At 36.3% G+C, this 20,536-nt stretch overlaps 1 protein-coding gene across 2 annotated transcripts in view; it reads right to left on the minus strand.

The window, feature by feature from the left end:
* The window catches only part of LOC121858251 (protein AF-10-like), a 48,851-nt gene that overhangs the window by 19,998 nt on the left and 8,317 nt on the right, over positions 1–20,536 (minus strand). Inside the window, exons 3-8 of one of the 2 annotated variants that reach the window (XM_042354553.1) lie at positions 15,471–15,635; positions 12,515–12,712; positions 9,971–11,082; positions 3,282–3,455; positions 2,488–2,683; positions 1,153–1,282 (exon numbers count right to left, since the gene is read on the minus strand). In XM_042354553.1, coding sequence (XP_042210487.1) covers positions 1,153–1,282; positions 2,488–2,683; positions 3,282–3,455; positions 9,971–11,082; positions 12,515–12,712; positions 15,471–15,635 — 1,975 coding nt within the window. Of the gene's footprint in view, positions 1–1,152; positions 1,283–2,487; positions 2,684–3,281; positions 3,456–9,970; positions 11,083–12,514; positions 12,713–15,470; positions 15,666–20,536 lie in introns of both variants that reach the window. The other variant, XM_042354552.1, reaches the window with a different exon arrangement.

Raw genomic sequence — 20,536 nt, forward strand, 5'->3', positions numbered from 1 at the left:
TCCCTCTATCAGTGTATTTTCTTCCACTCGTTCCACCTCTGGTGTGACTGTGGTGTCCTTGGCTAACATCAGTGATGAGTTGGATAGCCCTCCTCATCTCGCTGAATAAGGCCCACCCCTGCTCACCCCCAGACTACCCTCCCATAAGGTAATGTACCAAAGTTATACAGTATCTTATTAATGTTTATTATGTGTGAGGTAATAAATTACAGTAGTGGTGTACTATTTACCATTAGTTAGGTAGGTTTTTTGTTGTTTGTGAAATGATTTCGTGGTTTTGATGTATGATATTGGAGAACCAAACCTTATTTTCCCATATGTTCTTCAACTTGTTTTATGAAAATTAACTTGATGAATGTTTTTCAAGAACCTAACCCATCCATATACTGAGGGACACCTGAAGTGCATCACTCGATGTATCTAGAGGGTCTGTCAACAGACACTCCGTCATCACCCAACTATCATCTACACCCAGTTTTACCACACTTACAATATAAATTAATAAGCCTGTAATACTTGTAAAATTGCATAAGAGAATTGTATAAGTTGTGGTAATGAGTGATATATTTGAAGGCGAGACTAAACCACGCAAGTATGGAAAATGGCTGTAAAACGACAATGATGATGCATGAGGGTTATGAAAACATAACCCATCATAAACAAATGCAAGACTTACCCAAGTCTGTCCCTCTACAAAATCACTTGAAAATGTTTTAAGGTCATAGAATATTAATAAAAAAAAATTTTCAGAGAGGCACCTACAGGTGATGGTACAGCATCAGCCTTCCTGTACCATCCCTGTTAGCCAAGTTGGTAATAACACTTTAATACTGTTTGCTAATTTATATTACAGTTAGTCTAAATGTCTTTTTATACAGTATTTTGTGTTTTATTATTCCCACTCAAGACCTACACCCATGTCCCCTTGAGTCCCCAGGAAAAGCAAACTATATACAGTACAGTATACACAAAAAGAGCACATATAACACAGCTCTTTGAAAAAAGGTAGAGAATGTAGATGGGAAAACATTTATCCATCTTGAGCTTTGGTTGGATATTGTCTAAATTATATTTGCAATTATGAGTGAAATAAAAAGGTAATATAAACTAATAACATCCACTGACTAATCATATACTAAATTCACAGCTTACTATCAAAATGCTGCGCTTGTTCCATCAAGAATTGGCTGCCCTGCTCCCACTGACGCTCCAGCAACTGTTCTAGACTTTGTGGAAAAGGTGGTGGTTGACTGCTTCCATTACTATTACTTCCACTTATGTTCTGTGCAAAAGAAAAAATATATGATGTTAGGAATGGCATGCTAGTGTTAATAATGCATAAGGAATACAAGCAGAGATTATAACTTTGAATGCACAAAAAGTTCTGAAGATATGAATGAAAGAAAAAATTTAAATTATATGAAGCAAAAAGACTGACATTAACTTTTTTACCAATGATGAAACAAGTGAGTGACCTGTGTGAAGGACCCTGCCAACATTCAAAAGTATGCAATGCTTGCTTGTTGGATCAAGCTATTCTATAAGAATGATTTTCCTGCAAGCAATGATGTATAGCAGCCAATTTACCTCGTTAAATCTGGACTACAATCAAGATTCAATAATTGTCTCAAGGACCAGAAGTATACAGTATTACTAAGAGGTGTACAACTTTCAAGTTTATTCTGTTCAAAATCCATCCAGCTTTATGAAAAGTCATGCCTTAGTATTCCTGTTGATTTAGGGTGTAACTCTAGATAAGAAAGTATGAATTTAAGTCACTTCTTGTCTCCTCAGCCATAAGATGGAATTTCATCCCTTAGTCCTCCAATTATAACTTAACCCTTTTGCTGCGTTTCCCATGCTTGCAATTTTATTCTGGCTACCGCCAGACTCAGCTTAGGGTAACCTCCCACAGCCAAAGGGCTAAGAAACCTTTAGAGTGATTAAAAAACCTAAACAAGGTTAGGAGAGGGAGAAAGAAAATACAACACAAACTAGGAATCATCCCCTTCAAGCACAAAAAACTTAATACAGTATTAGATTAATCTCAATTATTTTTTAGAGAAACACAGACTGGCATTTACAAGTTCTGTATTCAGATATCTCATCATAAGAGGCTGATTATACGAGAATATAATAATGAATAAATAAGAAAAACAGGCAAAAAGCTGATACACATGGTGGAGCCCTTACTCCATACCCCCATCTCCCTCCTGGCTATATATGCATTATCATCCCTCCATTGTTTCTTTCTTGTTTGGGATATAGCAAATCTGATTACAGCACTGTTTTCAGTGAGCAAATTGTATAAATTTAAAACCTCATCTTTCTCCACCAGAGCACAAATATTCTACACAAAAAGCTTAAAAGGCTTAAAAAGTTAACCTGAATAGAGAACATTTATGTATAGAGGCTAAATCTAAATTCTCAAAATAAGAAAAAGCCATACAATATTAACAAAGAGCCAAGTAACAAGCATACTCTTACCTCCTTCTTGCCAGGTAATGCTGGTCCAACAAGTGAGTTAGCAATCTTATCTTCATCTTTGTATATAGAGTGTGCTTCAAGCTCTGCATGAAGTGTGTCTGTCATTTTTTGAGCAACTGCAGATGCTGGGTTTAGTTGGTTTCCCAGCAATAGTGTATTGGCACCAATACCATTGGTAATGACTGAGGTTAATGCACTGAAAGAGACATCATTATGTTAACTGAATAAAATAATCCATCACATTAGAGATGGGTTGTACCTACATCATTAAAGATATACCGTATTACTGTTAATGTTCTTCTATTATGAATGACAGATCCCTTACAAATGCCATGAAAAATAACATTCTCCCCCAAAATATGGATGATCAAATATTATGCAGTTAACAGTGGTAACAAAGACCTTTAAATGGGAACTCTTATTTCATTGGGCATGTTGATCCACGTACTGAAGAAAAGAAGCACTGTACAGGATTAACTTTGGTGACAAGCAAGTGCACTCCTGGAGTTGTCCTACCAAGTGAAGATTTACAAATGATTGGATGACATCTTTGATAGTCCCCAGTACAGTACAAGGAATCTCTATTATTTCAACTAAGGTGACAAACAGGTAAGATTAAATGAAATTATTTTATTAACAAATCAATTCAATTTTTTATTTACTAAACAATTAAAAACAACTTCTCTAACTTACTAAATAATTAAAAACAAATTCTCCTGTTTACAATAAAAAAATTATACTTCATATTGAACATCACAAAGAAGTACAGTACTGTACATCACATTACAACTCACTCTTTTGTGTCTGTTTTCTTGCGCCCTCTCTTAGGAGCTGGTGCTGACTCACTGGTGAAAGAGTCTGGGGAGGATGCTCCAGAGTCTCGTCCCCCGGTGTCCCGTCCACCCCCTGGCCGACCTCGCTTCCCCATGCCTCTCTTAGATCTTCTCCCCCGCTCCTGACTACCAGACCTGAGAAACAAGCCAAAGATTAATCACAAAGTTTTATAAAACACAACCAAAAATAATTAAACACTGCCACATTACTTTTAGTAATATAAAATAGACAATATTTGGAAGAACTCCATAGTACAGTACAGTACTGACTTCCAATGATGTCGTAAGCATATTTATGAACTTAATTTCCTCTATCTCTCTTTGGAATAGACCTGAGTCTAGTTTCCGTGGTAATCTTGCTTTGTTTGATAATGCCATATGATAAACATATGCAGTCTTCAGATGTATCTATAATCAATAACAAGACAACATTCTCCATTGAAAAATCCTGCGTATACTGACTTGATACTTGAGTGATTAAATCATCATGCATGTACTGTATTGTAAATACAGTACAGTACTGTATATACAGTATACAAGTATTCACACATATACATTCATCTGGAGCTATACTTTTTTTCAACTCAAGTCCTCAGCACATTGAATTCAAGTCAGCTGAGTGTGATGATGACAAAGTTAACACTACATTTACATAACTGCCAAGTTTTTTTTTTTTTAATCTGTGGTTAGGACAATACCCATGGCCATGACACAAACATGGAATTATATTCTGCATGTATGTTGGACATGTGGGAGAACCACACATTCACCAAAAATCATGAGAAGTTTCAAAGTGTGTACTGTACTATACACAAGTATTGCAGTACAGTACAGTATTTCACACTTGTATACAGAAGCATCTCTCTAGCTTGGACCTCCAACTTGTCACAACCTCCACTGGTATGAGTAAAGAAAACCTGACTAAATACCTAAAGCAGCGAAGTGTACACCTCCAACACAATCATAGATACTCGTACAGCAATAATAAAAAATATGAAATTAATAAATAAATATATAAACGGTAATCAGTACTGTTGTATTTCAGCGATATAAAAGACAAGAGGAAAAGTTTTTAAATAAGAATGGTCTAGGTACTGATACCAGTACTACCTATTATTTTTAATGAAAGCATATTGATCAGTTAATTTACACAATGTACAAAACATGGCCAGAGTTCCTAAGTATTGAACAAAATCACACATAGGTACCATGCTGATATGTGCAGACAGCAGACATTGCTAAGTTTGAAACCCATTAAAAAACCCTGACCTCCTGCGAAGAAAATGAAACAATATTTCTAGATAAAAATACTAAATTTTTCTCTAAGAATTTATATTTATATCAATTATGAGGATTATTATTCTCATACACATCTTTTTACAAATTTCTATATGAAGTCAGGAAATATTAGTTCTAATTTATTCAGGAATTATAACACTAATAGTACTGTATAATCCAAAGTTCAGGTGAATTTTTGTACAATTCTTTATATGTATATAATTACTGAACAGTAAAGTATAGTCATAACTAAAACAAATATAAAATACAGTATGAGAAAAATCTGATTTACTTATTCAGAAAAGTGGCATCATTAACTCCACTAGAGTTTCAGGGTTCAGTAATGGGCTTGAAACCTTACCACAGGAGGTAATCAGCTTATGAGTGTTGGACTGCACAACTATATACTGTACTAGATTGTGCAATTCAAAAACTGAGAATTACCATACATTCTGAGTACTGTAGATCTAGGGCCTCACCATGCAGAAATACTGTATCACAGGTTGGAGGTGTTGGTGACACATTTGACTGCTGTTACAAATGATTAGTGGTACAGATGATTGGAGATGTATTGGTTGGTGGTGTAATTGGTTGGTGTAGATAGTTGATGGTGTAGTTGGTTAGTGGTTCAGATGGTTGATGGTGCAATGGTCGGTGGTTCAGACTTTTGGTGTTTTAGGTATTTGGTGTTGGCAGGAAACCCACAATATTGCCTGTGGAGAGTGAGTGAGGGCAACAATGATCTCACTCAGACCTCACATCACATCACACCTCAACACTCACTCCAAGAGATGATATTTCACAATAAGTCATTTAAGAGTGACTGACAATCATTTACCATAGTTTGTGTGTAACCATGACGCCTCATTGTGGTTACTGTCTGGAGATCAATTAAAGAATTATGTTAGAGTAATATTAATACTTAATAAAAGATATATAGGCCTACAGTACTTATATCTGCTCATGAGATGGACTTCCTAAAGGTGAGTCTACCAGTCCAATGGTTTTCTCTTCACCCCATGACACACATTCATATAATTTATGTTTATACTACTTTCTAGAATAGTGCAGTTTTGCTTACTGAAATTACATAAGCAAGACTACAGGAGTATAATACTGCATAGCCTAAAGTAGTATTTCAGTGGTTATACATGTTTCTTGTTGACGTGAAATAAACAAATGCACCGAAATAATTATTACTGAAATACAAATTCTAATTATGACAGTACGAACATGATTATCACAGAACAAAACTATCGTACATTGCACAGCATGCTTACAGGTAGCTACCATTAATTAAAAAAAAAAGTTTCCAAACTAAAATTGTTAGTACGTACATTACATTACTTGCAACACTCTTACATAATATTCAAGGCCACATGAAGGTAAATCGGCTCTAAGTTGTTCATAAATGCATCTCGTTCCAGATTTACAAACAAAGACTAATGATTTACTTTGTCTTCCTGACGTGTGTAGTGTTCACTTATGTTGTTCTGGTGTACTGTACTGCACAACATACATACTTTAGTAATGAGCAAATTATTCTTCTAATCTGTTTTTCTTTACAAGTAGGAATCTGAAAGCCAAGGTGTACAGTAGATGCTCCAAGATCCATTAACTCAGGGCTGCCTATCATGTATATCCTGACATACACTATACAGCCTGAAGGGATATATCACATATATACTGCACAGGTGCATAATACTGTATGTGCATGTATAATTTTCCTCCCACTGTAAAGAAATGTGGTGCAATTCACTACTCCTGGTCTTAAAAGGTTAGAATCAAGAATTCTGTAAAGAAGAGCAAAACTACATATTCATAATAGCAAAATTCTGCCTGTAATTACATATAGCTCTAAAACTTGGACCATTACCCAAACACTGGAGAAAAAATCTGAAAAGTTTTGAGAGTAACATCCTGAAAAGCATACAAGTATGAATTAAACCAGTGGCAATACAGATATGCATGAGTATTGAGAGCTCTAACCATACAACCTTAACAACAGATCAGCACCTAAGATGTGGTGAGAGCAGTGGGTGATCAAATATAAAACGAGGCTTGGGAACGGATTCTACAATATCAAAGACCCAAAGGACACCCACAAACTAAATGGAAATAAGAAATTTTGGAACATCTTGAGATCCAGCAGAAGATTGATCAATGTAGTGAGGGATTATTGTGACAGTTAAGGGATTTATTAAGCCTACAGTTCTGGATGAGCAAAGAGCATTGTGTTTTGTCTAATTTTTATCACTTGCCTTGGGGCTAACTACTAAAAGGTGAGGCAACATGAGAGAAAAAAGAAATAGCTGCAAGGTTTAGTTGTACTTCTATAGTAAGTGTGTGAGGTATGTGAATTACTTTATTTCCATCCCCTTTACTTACGCATTTACAGTATTCTATTTCCATTAAGTGCACCTACTTGAAAGACCTCTCTTGCTTTGCTCCCATATTTTTGCTTCATATTGCCTCCATCCACAAAGGGCCACTGGCTGCAGATCCTAGAGACTCTTGAGGTCATCAACATCAATGTTTTCCCAACTCTCAAATACAGGGAATAAGATGGGTCCTCACACTAAATTTCTACTACACCACCTGTCCTCTTTGATGTCATTGTGAGTTAATATGACAATCATCCAATGATGACAAAGTGATGGGAAATTTTCAATTCTTGTCCTCCCCAGTGGATTGTCAATCAAACTCAGAGGTTTTTACACCCTCTCTTGCAGCCTTCTATTTTTCTAAGCATTATAATTAAGGGTTGGTCTGCCAGATGCATGAATCGATTTGGCAATTTTTTAAAATTTGTACTGAAGATATCCTTGTACCTCTTATAGTGCCTGCTTGCAGTATATTTTTCATTCCTTAAAAGGCTATAGAGTAGATGCTTTGGTTGTCTATCATCATCCATACAGTGTAATGCAGCCAGTCCAATGAAGATGGTCCTGGATGTCAGCCTTATTGCTCCTACATTTGGTGCCAGAGAGGATACTAGCATTTATCATTTGGTCTTCTCAGCAGACCTTCATAATGGATTAAAGACTGTGCTAGTGAAAACTCTCAAGCATTGAGATATCATCTGCATGTGACCCAATTCTCAGTTCCATACAGCAGGGTAGGGAGGACCACAATTCAACAGATGTGCAGCTTTGTTAATAGTTTCAACTGTACAGCTGAAGACACAGGTACACAGTCTGCCATAAGAAGCCTATCTGATCCAACATTGGATCTCCTCATAATATCTGCTGAGGAGGACAGGTGGGAACTTAAGTAGTGGAAATGGTTAATGTTGGTAAAGGTGGCCCTGTCAAACTGGATGGAAAGTGGGGGTATGACTAAATGAGGGGCAGGGTGGAACAGAATCTGCATCTTGAATCCATTCACCTTGAGGCTGAAGTGTGCATACACGTACAGGTGTTCAGGATACGCTGTAAGTAATGTTCAGTCTGAGCGATGAGGGGTGAGGTTGTCTGCACATTGAAGTTAAGTGGTAGAAGTGGCTATCACCTTTGTCTTAGCTTGGAGTTGTTTACTCTCTACCTCACAGCAGTCAACAAATACTAAAGGAAATATTACCTAAAATTAAACTACAATGACAAAATAAAAGCATTCGAAAATAAACCGTGTTTTTAGAATTTCCACTCAATTAACACAAAAATAATGTCAAGAATAAGAGAAGAATCTAAATAGGTAAAAAATTAACTAGCCAGGTTAACTTGATCTGGATAATATCCCCTGTCAGATCTATTCTGTCTGCCAAAGAGTGGATACTAATGAGGCCACCACATGAAGGTATGGTTATTGCTCTTGAGTAACCTCTAGGTGTAGAGCAAGACTTATTTGCTTACTTTTCTTGTAGAGAAACACTACCAAACTGAGAAAAAAAATGGAAATAAACTTACTTCCCTAGGGCCAACCAGTCTCAGTTAGATAAATGCCCATTAACCCATTCACTGTAACTCTATTGTGACCCAGTATCCCTCCTCTGTGTGACAGATTAAAAAAAAAAATTATATATATATATATATATATATATATATATATATATATATATATATATATATATATATATATATATATATATATATATATATATATATATATATATATATATATATATATATATATATATATATATATATATATATATATATATATATATATATATATATATATATATATATATATATATATATATATATATATATATATATATATACTGTATACACCATTTTGAATATGGCATCAAATAGAATAATCTTTCCTGAAGACACCAGTGGAAGACTCATTGTTATACCATCTTCCTCATGCCATGTGTGAGGTATTTATGATGGCTGTAGTGACATAACACCCAGCAGTACACAGACTTAAGGATAAATGTTGAACCTATTATGAAGTTTCAATCCACTTAACCCAATAATTTGCTTTAACCACTGAGGCATTACTTCAATCCTAGTTCACTGGGTAAGAAGTATTGCAGCACTTTTATGTTGATATGTAACAATGTGTCGAGCCCCTGATCACGACAGGCAACACCAAGAAGTGTTCAAGCGGCCAACCCGAGCCATAACTAAATCTTCCTTACTCATTACACACATCTTCTATATCTTTATTGTTACTCATCCCATCTCATCTAATAACATCATAAGCACCCTTTAAACAGTTTATAAAAGCAGCCTAAATCCTAGAACTGTCTACATTACTTCCAAACTCTGCATGGAATGACCCAACTTACTTTAATAATGTGAAAAAATAACTCACCAAAAAAAAAAAAAAAATACATTTACATACTGTACTTAATTCTATAAGGGCCAACAACAAATGAGGCGCATACGACCAGAGTGGACACAGTGTCACAATGGTCAAAACCAAGATTCATTCACAAAAAGATAGGGAGACTGCCCCTGGAAGTGTCATTATGGTAGATTTTGCTTTAGTAAAACCGCCCACACGTCACTATGTGCGGGGCTGGCTGTGAGGGTGGTGGACGACAGATCACAGAGATCTCATTTTTTTCTGGTGCAGCGTCCACTCTGATCGTTTGCGCCTCAAATAAAATGTTAGAAAAATAATGTCGGTGCCTCTCTAGTTCTTGAAGATCAACATAACATAGAAAAAGAAGAAAGAAAAAAAGAGATACATGTCGTGATGAGCATACTTCTGGCTCTACACACTGTACAGTATTGACCTTACTCATAAAAAGTTCAAGAAAATTTGTCAATTCCTACGGCTACTACAATACTATGATAACATTTGTTTCAAAAGACCTAAAACAGCATAATGTCCAAGGTAATGAAGCAGAGAGCTCTTGTGTTGTCATCATTACAACAACCACAACATTATACTTTTATCATCAAAAAATTGCTTACCTTCCTCTTTTAGCTGGTTCACTAGAAGCGAAGTCAGCCAATGTCGGCGTGAAGGGATCAGAAACGGGTTTAGAGGTTAAGGACATGTTTGGCGTAAACTGCACATTTAAGGTTCCACCATCATCCGAGGAGTCCAAAGGTTTACTTGGCACTTTGTTTGATTCTTTTTCAACACTAAGGTTCTTTTCCTCACATATATTCAAAACTAGATCACTAGAATGAGCCTCATCATTAGAAACATTTGATTCGGTGTCCCCAAAGTTACTGTTTCCACTTGGAGTTCGTGGCCCATTTCTCCGTAGTTTACGGTTCCGTTCCTGCTGTTTGTCTTTGTCCTTGTCAGAATCAGCAGGAAGTGGTATATGTGCGTGACTGTGTGACTGACTGAGAGGCATGGCTATTTGGTTAATGCTTTCATGAGATGTAGTACTTGGGGGAAGGGGATGGGGCTCCGATGTCTTGAGGCGGGACAGAGATGGAATTGAAGTTACTATAGATGATGGGACAGACGTTATTAATGAAGATAAGCTAGAGACGGTTGTCGATAATGTTGTTAATGAGGAAGATGAGTAAGTTGTTGAAGAGGTGGAGGTTACAGGTGGTGAGTGTGAAAATGATGTTGAAACTGAAGAGAGAGAGACTGGAAAGGATGGCATTAAAGATGAAGGGGTAGAGAGAGGGGTAGCACTGGAGGTTGAATTTGACACAAAAGCACTGACTGTTATGGGAATGGGAGCCTTGGTCACAGTAACAGACAAGGATGCACTATTAGCAAGACCAGGTTCCGATATTTTAGCTGCTCTCTCAGCCTTATTAGGGACTATAGACAAGTTAGCACTAGCTCCCAGAGAAATACCAGAGCTTCCAGGGGTTACACTAGTGTTTTCCTCCCCCACTGGTCCTCTGTCATGACGGTCCACTGTCCCACTACTGCTTCCTGATGCAATGATATCACCAACTTTTCCTTCACGACCAGACGGCTTTACACCAGGTGGGCGTCCTGTTCGTCTCTTCAGCTTAGGATCTCTGGATTCTTTATCATCATCCGAAGCTCCAGCCTCCAACGGGACGGGACGATATGGAGGGATTGTCTTTACATGGCTTCCTTTCCTCTGCAAAAATATAGATCCATCAAGGACTGATGAGCACATATAATAAAACAAAGCACTCAGTAAAATTTATAAGCACTCCATCCAACCATCAGGGTTATGAAACAAGTGGCTATTGTAATTGCTAAGTACTATTCATCTGCACAGATAAAACACAAACAACCTTTAAAACCTATTATGCCCAACTTGTCCAAAGGTTTCCAAAGTTCAAATTTGATTCCATAAACAAAATGAAGTATGCATTTGCAAGGTATTGTTCATGAAAATTCAGTGTTGGAACAAATTAAATTTTGTCCCATGATTCAATTACAAGCAAAAAATCAGAAGTTACAAATATTTTGTTACTATTTTTTTTTATTTTCCACCTGCTTAAGTAATCAAATTTCTTTACTACTGATATGATTTTTATTTAAATAAAATAATGAATTATTATCTAACACTCACAATGTTATTAACCCAAGTGGAAGGAATTTATTTCAACCAAATAAAACCATTTGCCTGGTAGTCCAATTTCTCCTCATTCACTCTCATTTAATGTGTTTAGTCAAGAGATAGCAAGCCAGCTAGTGACAATATGCTGGCTACACTGTGTGACTCTCACTGAGGAGACAACATTAGCTGTAACAGAAAGAAGTGCTGTACTAGAAAACCATAATTTGTCTAGTTTTAGTAGGTGAGTTGACATAGGTATACTATAGCATCAGGAACTGGGTCAATTGTATGTCAAATCTGTGCAGCACTGTCAGTCAGTGGCAGCAGTGTGTGATATATTGTGTTTTTTCTTTTTTTTCTTTTTTTGGGGCATTTTTTTCACTTTGAACAGTTCTCTTTATTTTCCCATGGTTTACTAGGACATTGTACATTTATAGCCTGTATTTAATAAGTAAATAAACATTTTAAGCATTGTTTGGTGAATTTTGGGAACCTAAAGTCCCTACTTCTTATTTTGTATTGAGTCAAAGATACACATACCTGCACTGTATAACTATAGTGCACATTTTTACTTCACAAATTTCTCACTCCCTATCTTGAGTAATAACCCAAGGGCACTATACAACCAAGTATTTTCCCCTCCTTTCTTTCCTCACTTGCTGTCCCATTTGAGTATGCTTGTTAAGGAAACCCATACCTTTTCTAAACATTGTACTGCATTCACATTCCTTCAAAAAGAAAAAAAAAAGTAACCACTTCAATTACTGTATGTAATAACCCAGAATATGTTTAATCCATCAGTAAATGTTTCAAGTGTTTTTGCAGTTTTTAACACTTAAAAGGAGTGGATTGTTTAGAGGATGAAATGTTTGGGGTGGACTCCACATTTGGCTAATGCTCAACTTCCAAAGAGGATGGGGAATCAATGATACAGATGGATAGTCAATTTTATTTCCTCATAAACCACTTTAGACAAGCTAACATGAAAGAAATTTCCACTTACCAGCTTTGAGAAATGGTACTGGCAATAGCCACAGTACTTAACATTATCCAGGTAGTTTCCTGCTTCTTCACAGAGCAAACCCATTGACTGTGCACAGGTTACATGGAAGTGTTGCTTACATCCAGATTTGTTGCACTGCATACATGCACCAATGATGGCTCGGCTTTCTTTACCACTTTCTTCACAGATGTAGCAAGACTGTGGAGGCAAGTGATCAATGATAATGAAGTGATCAATGATGAAATGAAATGAAATGAAATGAGCCCACCCAACAATGTTATGTCAAATTCACTACAAAATTGATCCTGAAATCACATTTTAAAGCTGACCCAGGAATGAGCAACTTAGTATAGATACCAAGCCTCAAGGTCAAAACTCCAGGTCCCAGGACCCTAAACTTGTAACTGGAATCTAGAACATGAATATAACTTGAAACTTAGATTATCCTTCCTTTCATGCAAAATTTCAATAAAGGTGATATTTGATATGAAGGTTCCCACTAAAGAGTGAAGGTTGGGTCTTTTGTTTACCTAATTACAAAATGATGCAACAGGATCAACAACCCAAACAGAAAAGAGAACGAATACGAGGTGCTTGATCGCACATTAGTTATAAAATGAGATCTCAGGAACAATCCCTCATTGAAATGAGATTTGATCCTCCCATTCATAACCTTACACTAGAATTTTATCTTAGAATCCAGTCACAAAGTAGTGAGGTCCTCAGACAAGGGGGTTTCAACCCAAGACATGCTCAATCTCAGACCTATGTTATAAAGGTTATAAAACACATATTACAAAAGATGATTTCAACCACAGTACAATAAATTGGTAACTTTCGCAGAAGAGTTTTCCAACTTAAACAAAGAACTTCATCACACAAGATTTTTTAAACTTCTTTAAACCAAGGAACACTGGCAAAAGGGCACAACCAAAATTTTCAAGATAAAAAGTATTAAACTACCTGGTATATGTTACACTACAATTTACACCAAAGTGGACCAATATATTTGTAACTAATGATAATCCTTGATGAATAAATTTGCAGTGCTCTGCATTCTTAATATGTACTTAGAAAGCAACTAATCTTAACTTTCCCAAAAATGAAAGTTGAGGATTGGAAAGTGAAATCCGAGCTCGTTGAGGAAAAAAGCAAAATCTGTGAGATGTTTCACTACTAAGCACCTCACAGACAGAAAGTATCATAGCCCTTAAGTGCAAAATGCTTGACAGCAGTGGACTTTATCCTAATAGACAATTTAACATTACAATCAGTAAATGTAATGCAGCCTTCCAACTCAGAAAAATCAATACAAACCTAGTGGTATCTCAAGAACCAGCAAGGTTAGTCAGTTAAATTAGACTTTCAACTATACAGCTCACAGCTTGAACCCACTCTGACCATAAAGGACAATTACTCCAACCATCAGTTGCCTTCTCATTTTAAAATTCTCTCAAAATAGGAAGGCGGGAATTCAGATCCAATGCGTATCTTCTCGGCTATAAATCAAGGACTAAATTAAGGTATCCTACTTTGAGCTAAAGGGAAGACGAGTGATCTATTAACTTCCCCCCAGAATATCCCTTTGCATATCCTTTCTTGTCCAAGTGGTTATCTGTATTCTACCTGCAGTGAAAATGTCCTGTTAAATTACAGTAGATTGCTCAGTCGAAACAGGGTTTATTAAGCACTTTCTAACCCCAGTCTGGTGGTTTCTTCAAAAAGCATCAAGCCATGGGGTTAGACAGAAAGAATCCTGAAGGGGTTCCACAGTACTTCTGTTTCCCCCCAGCCAATGAAAAGGACTTGATAAGACATACTTGTGACCTGAGTGATTAGAACTATAACTAGAACAGGGATGGAAGAAGCCATGCAAACTCTCCAGGAAGTATACATCTTGAGTGAAACAAACCAATTATTTTGTCAGTGCAAGCAATAAAATAAAATAAATCCTTAGTTACCAATGGAACTGAACCTTGAAGCTGCTCATATATGCAGAGTTCCTATAGAGGGAATACATATTGGAGGAGGTATTGCCCAGACTGAGGAAGAAAATGAGACTTATTCAGTGTTGGTATTAAGTTATTGGCTTCAAAACCTCTGTAGCCTCAAATGTCCATTTTTTCTAAGACTTGTCAAAAGGAGATGTTTAATTTGCAGATAGGCCCCAGATGGCCCCAGCGGATGTTCTGAGTCCAAACCTATATCATTATGCAGGCATTATAAATGAGTAGATCCATGCCAATGACAAGTAATATAATCTTGTATCATCAAATACCTTTCATGACCATGCAGGTATATGGCAAAATCCAGAACTGTATAATAATTGAGAAGTGTTAGATAAACATTTAGTCATAAATCTGTTCACATGACTATTGCTAGAAACTCTACCAAGAAACTGGTGGCAAGGGTATGTCATCTCAAGTGGTCAGAGCGGATTTAACCATATGAGCTATGAAGTCAACATCCCAATACTGACTACTTCAAATGATCCCTAAGACAACCAATGAATCATACAGATTCAAAAGGGTGGGAAGGAAGTACTTCCTTCATTGGCTGCAACATGATGTCCATAATGATAATTTCCCCTGCTGCCAAGCCCCAGCACAACCTACAGGCAATAGCAGGATCTACCTATGAGGTACTTACCATAGGTACTGTGGCCTTTCTGAACATGTGGCTATGTCAGAATCATAGTCGAAACTTCAGAGCACAAATCTCTAGTACAGTACAAATATTACTGAAAAAATATATTGTAGGCCACATGTTCAGAAAGGCCACTGAGGGGTGGAACACTATACCTGTGGGCAACTGTACATCTTACTGACTTCACAGGACACAATTCCTAGATAAGAACATGGAACAGAAATATATATACTGCCTCATGCACAATGTTAAAAATGTACAAAACACAAATGTTCATAATACAATTATACAGTATATGACTTCTTCCTACCTTATTGAACCTTTCTTGAGGAATGAGTTGGAGCATAATGGGCTCCATAGTGGTAACGTTTCCGAAGCGCACCTCAGGGATGTACAACGCACAAACCACGTGTGCCCAACCACCCGAGTCAGTACGCTTGAGGGCACCATCTTTACTCGGGCACAGTTCGCACCTCTGTGAAAAAATGCGCCTCCCGCCTGAGTGCTGGGTGAGCGGCCATAGGGTAGGTGTCAGTGGGTTTGGGGTGCCAGGGTGGGAGGGATAGGAGCTATGGCAGTATCTTGGAAATAAATAGCCAAGGCTTTGTGGCTGACATTGATATCACTAGGAACAAGAGCAGGGAGGTGCATGACAAGACTAATTGTTCCTAATGTTATCGGGTTATATCAACACACTATCTCCTAAAAAGTTTATCCAATATTATAACCAAATTTCCACTGAAGGTACAAAACAGTGCTTTATGAATACTGTACAGTAAAACCCCATAATTTGTACCCCTCAAATAAGAAATCACTCATAATTCGCAAAGTTTTGCTGTTATGAAATACTATAACTACACTGTTTTAATTTTTTTAATATTTGGTAAAATTCCAAAATATGAGGCGTTTAAAATTTTTACGACATACAGGCAGTCACCGACTTACGACGGGGTTAGGGACCCAAATCCAGGTCGTAAGTCCAAAATGCAAAAATAACACATAGAAAATCTAAAATGGGTGTCTCTTTTTCTTCTCAGCACCACAAAACTCTCACCTTTAAGCTTGCCAGCCTTTTAAAGGGAATTACAAACAACAATTTTGTCAGTACACAGCGCAATCACTAACGACAGGACTCGAAAATACGTAATTTGAAAAAATTTTTGGTACTACTGAGGCAGTCTTATGTCCGGGTGGTCGTAAGTCTCGTAAGTCGAGTAGTACCTGTACTGTACAGGTATAACAACTACATTGTTTTTAATATTTGGTAAAATTTTGGATTATGTTAAACATTAACGAATATGTATAACACACATGTAGCCGGGGGATGTGACCGCCCGCCTCAGTGTAAACAAGTACAGTACTGTATATGTGTGTTGGACCTGTTGCTCAGGGTGAGTTCACATTAATTAGTCAGGTTAGTCGTGGCGTGCACATCTACAGTCTACCGCTCAGTGTTTGAACCATTATTGTATGTCTGATAACCTTGGACCAAAGAACTCAAAAGGAGCTTCTAAGAAGAAAGCTGTCATGTCAAGTGGCAAGCACAAGTATTTAAACATCCTAGATAATGATTAAATTTTGATTGGGGCAGATAACGGAAAGGTACTATTTTTTGGCTTTGGTTTTTCCTTGTGAGAAGGTGTCCGAATTAAACGAGTTCGGAACATTTTGACATTACCGTATTTGACAATTTCCTAATTTTTGTGTTCGATTATTCGTTCGTTTTCTGTTCAGTTTTTGCACCTGGCCATGCCTTGGCTGCAACATAAAATAATCTATTTATAATTACAGTTCAAATATATTTTTTGAAAAGCACACATACGTAGTAATAATAAAGTAAATAAAACAGTAATAAATAAATGTAACACTGCGTGGTGAGCTGACGAGGTGAAAAGGCGAGAGGTCAGGTGGCTTAACAAGGCATTTACACAGCACACACATTAACACCACTACTAACCCATTGTCTTTTAACATTTTCATTTATAATTTCTATTTTAAAATTAATTGATACATGATGGCTTGATTTGGCTACTTTTGCACTAAGACAACTGATCAGTGAATAAACCAGGGCATATGGAGATGCATTATACACTACAATAGTTTTTTATCATGTTCTGATAAAAATATTGCAATATTATATACTAAGTGCTCAAGACAACAACGGTGCTTGGGAGATGGCGAGTGCTGACAAAATTGTTAGGGAGAGTAGGAGCAATCAGCTGTTTACTGGCCTGTAAACAAGAGACCGGGAATATACAGTACTACGGCGCAATAGCTCATCTGGGATTGGGGAAGGGGGGATTTTAATTATTTTTCGAAAATATTTTATTAACCTGGCATCAAATGAACCAAAATAATATGGGAATTATGGTGAAATTACATACATGTACAGTACCGTCATTATAAAGAGAGCTCGGGAGATGAGTTGTCCCCCCCTCCCTCCTCCTCCCCTCTCCTGGGCTATGCACCCAAATGTAATATTATACAGTATCTTAATATAATTCATATTCTACAGTATTCCCGTGGTATAAATTCAGCTTAATCAATTTCATAACATATTCCTATAATAAAAAACTACTTTTCGTAACCACCCGGTTATTTCAGATTCATTCCCAAATCAAATCGTTTAATTCATTTTTGAAAAATCATAAAAATTAAGCCCAAATCCAAATAATAACATTCCAATTTAATGAGGGTACAGTGTATGGGGGTTTTACTGTACTTTGTTATGCCAGACCAAATACACTTATGCTTAAGAGGATCTTGAAGCAAGGGAGTCACATTGTGCACTAACTCCATGCATTATCAAAATGGAAACATTACTTCAATGACACTGCTGTACTATGAAAGAAAGGACATATGAGAAAAAATGGAATAGCAACAAATGAGTGGTGGGCAGAGAAGTGAGGTCTAGAGTTGGATGGAGATGCTCAAAATTTAAGACTTAAATATTAGGGGAGATTATGGGTGAACGATAAAGCATTAACAAATTATACCAGAACACATCACATTTTTTTTCTCTCCTGATAGTCACAAAGTTGACAGCAAGCCCTCGTACATATATCATCTTTACATCTGCTGTACAGTATTCCGAGTTACTGTTAGGTCTGAGAAACTGCTTTACCTGTCACTTCAGTACAGTACAGTGCAGGTACTGTATGTGGAAATGTTTGATAACAATGTTTCGAAATGATTTTACCTAAAATAACCTGATCTGAATGGAGAAAAGGCATAATAATACAGGAAGATGAGTACAAGTACTCTACTTCAATCTATGACACCAATTTAATTTTGTTTTCCCCAATCTTTTTCTCAACTGATAATGTCAAGAAATAAAAACAGGCCCCGATACTTTTAATTTTATGTAAACACTTGAAACTTCTCGAAGATTTTAGTTAACACAAATTATAATCCCATTCAAGATTTTACCAAAAATACATTACTTTCAATCCCAAGAAAGCTAACTTTAAAAAACATGACAATCATGCTTAAAAATATTGAAACACATACAAACTAGCCCACATATATCCAGATGACTGGAAACTATCTCACATTAAATTATCATTGTTTCACAACAGGATTTTTTTTAACAATACGTATGCCACTAAAGACACCTAATGATTCCCAAAAAGAGGAGCTGGCTGATCATTGAACCTTACCTAAAATTCGAAAATCTTACAAATGAATCTCAGCCCATTAGGAAAGTGGTTTTTCTTAATTACCTGGCTAACAGGTTGTCCACCAGCCCAGCTGTGTAGATCAAACACTTGAAATACAACACCAATAAATAGAACTACGAATCAAGATAACACTTACAAAAAAATAAAATACACCTTTCATATACAGTATAATAAATATACTGTATATACCTATATATGCAATTAATTGTTCAATTTTATTTAACTAAGACAACTCCAATATCAGTAATCAAAAAGCATACAGATAGAGTATAATCAAATGAAGTCCCCAATGAAATCTCAAATGGTCCTACAACTTGTGTTTTGATTATTTATCATTTCACCTCTTATCAGCTTACTAGCTGTTCAAGCAATTGGTCTGTTCTCTGTTAAGACCTTCACTGTCCAGGATTGTACAGGAGGAAACCAGAGTCTCCTGAGAAAGCTAAAGTGCTTCGTAAGATCACAATGTATAACACCCTTCTCACATCTGGCCTGGGTCAGGAATTATCCCCATTACATTAACATAACCTGTTCTTTTTTTGCAAGACCACTGCCCAGTGATGGATGAACAATAGTGATAATTGTGTAAAAATTTTGATCACCCACCTATCAATTGGTCTGACCATATAAAGTATGAGGTGGAAAAAAAAGGCCATATATTTACTGCCAGTGCAAAATAGAAGTAGTACTGTATATATGAGAACATCAAATTTATGCATGGTACGGAAATTTAGAAACTAACTTCAAAAAAATTAACCCTCTGCTCCTACAATGATACCATATAAAATTAAAGACTGTACATCATAGACACATATTACTTAGTGCAAGAGTATCAATTGAACTTCACTAATGCATTAAAGTTACATACAACAGTTTAAAACAGTATTCTGTCCCAATAACCACCTTCTTGCATTATCTAAACTTCTTTGGGATACCGGACAAAAAAAAAAAAAAAAACCTTGCCTCTTTTCACTTCAAAGTTAGGTCATCATAAGATCTACTCAAAAAAGAGCAAAGAATTCCATTAAATATTTTTTGAGAAGGCATTACTATGACAATACAAATACTGCAGTACCTGACTTACAACTGTCCAGAACCAGAAAAGCAGGTTAAAGAACAGGAATAACCAACACTAAGGAGCTATAAAGTTCATCTGCAAAGAACTTGAATCTTAAAAAAATTAATAAATAGAAGATAAAATTCACACATGGAAGATAAAAATGACAAAGAATATTATCATAATACTAAAACCAACACTGCAAGTGTATGGAAAATAAACACACTATCAAATCATAAGGTTATAAACAAATGATTCATTTCCTCAGTGTGCACATTCTAAAACCACAGGTAAGCCTTTGTCCCCCATGGAAAACTGGGTCAGGAGCTCCTGATCATATCATCTGATAAATTAACAATACTGTACAATGGTATAGAGGGGTACAGTACTTCATGTTAAAGGGAAACACAAAGATTTCAAAGTTCTAATCAACCAAATGTGTGCTTAGTAACCAACCCCCCAAAAAATTTAAATGAAAAAAACTTTGGAACAATTTGCAAATGATTTAACAATGAACCAAACATAAGCATATTAAATCCTTACAGAAAAGGTATACAGTATTGTATTCAAACTCAAGGTATATTTAATTAACTCCATACCTGATCATCACAAAAAGAAATTCAGCTGATGACCAACCTG

The sequence above is a fragment of the Homarus americanus genome, unplaced genomic scaffold, assembly GCF_018991925.1.
Source record: "Homarus americanus isolate GMGI-L3 unplaced genomic scaffold, GMGI_Hamer_2.0 scaffold57980, whole genome shotgun sequence".
Lineage (NCBI taxonomy): Eukaryota > Metazoa > Arthropoda > Malacostraca > Decapoda > Nephropidae > Homarus > Homarus americanus.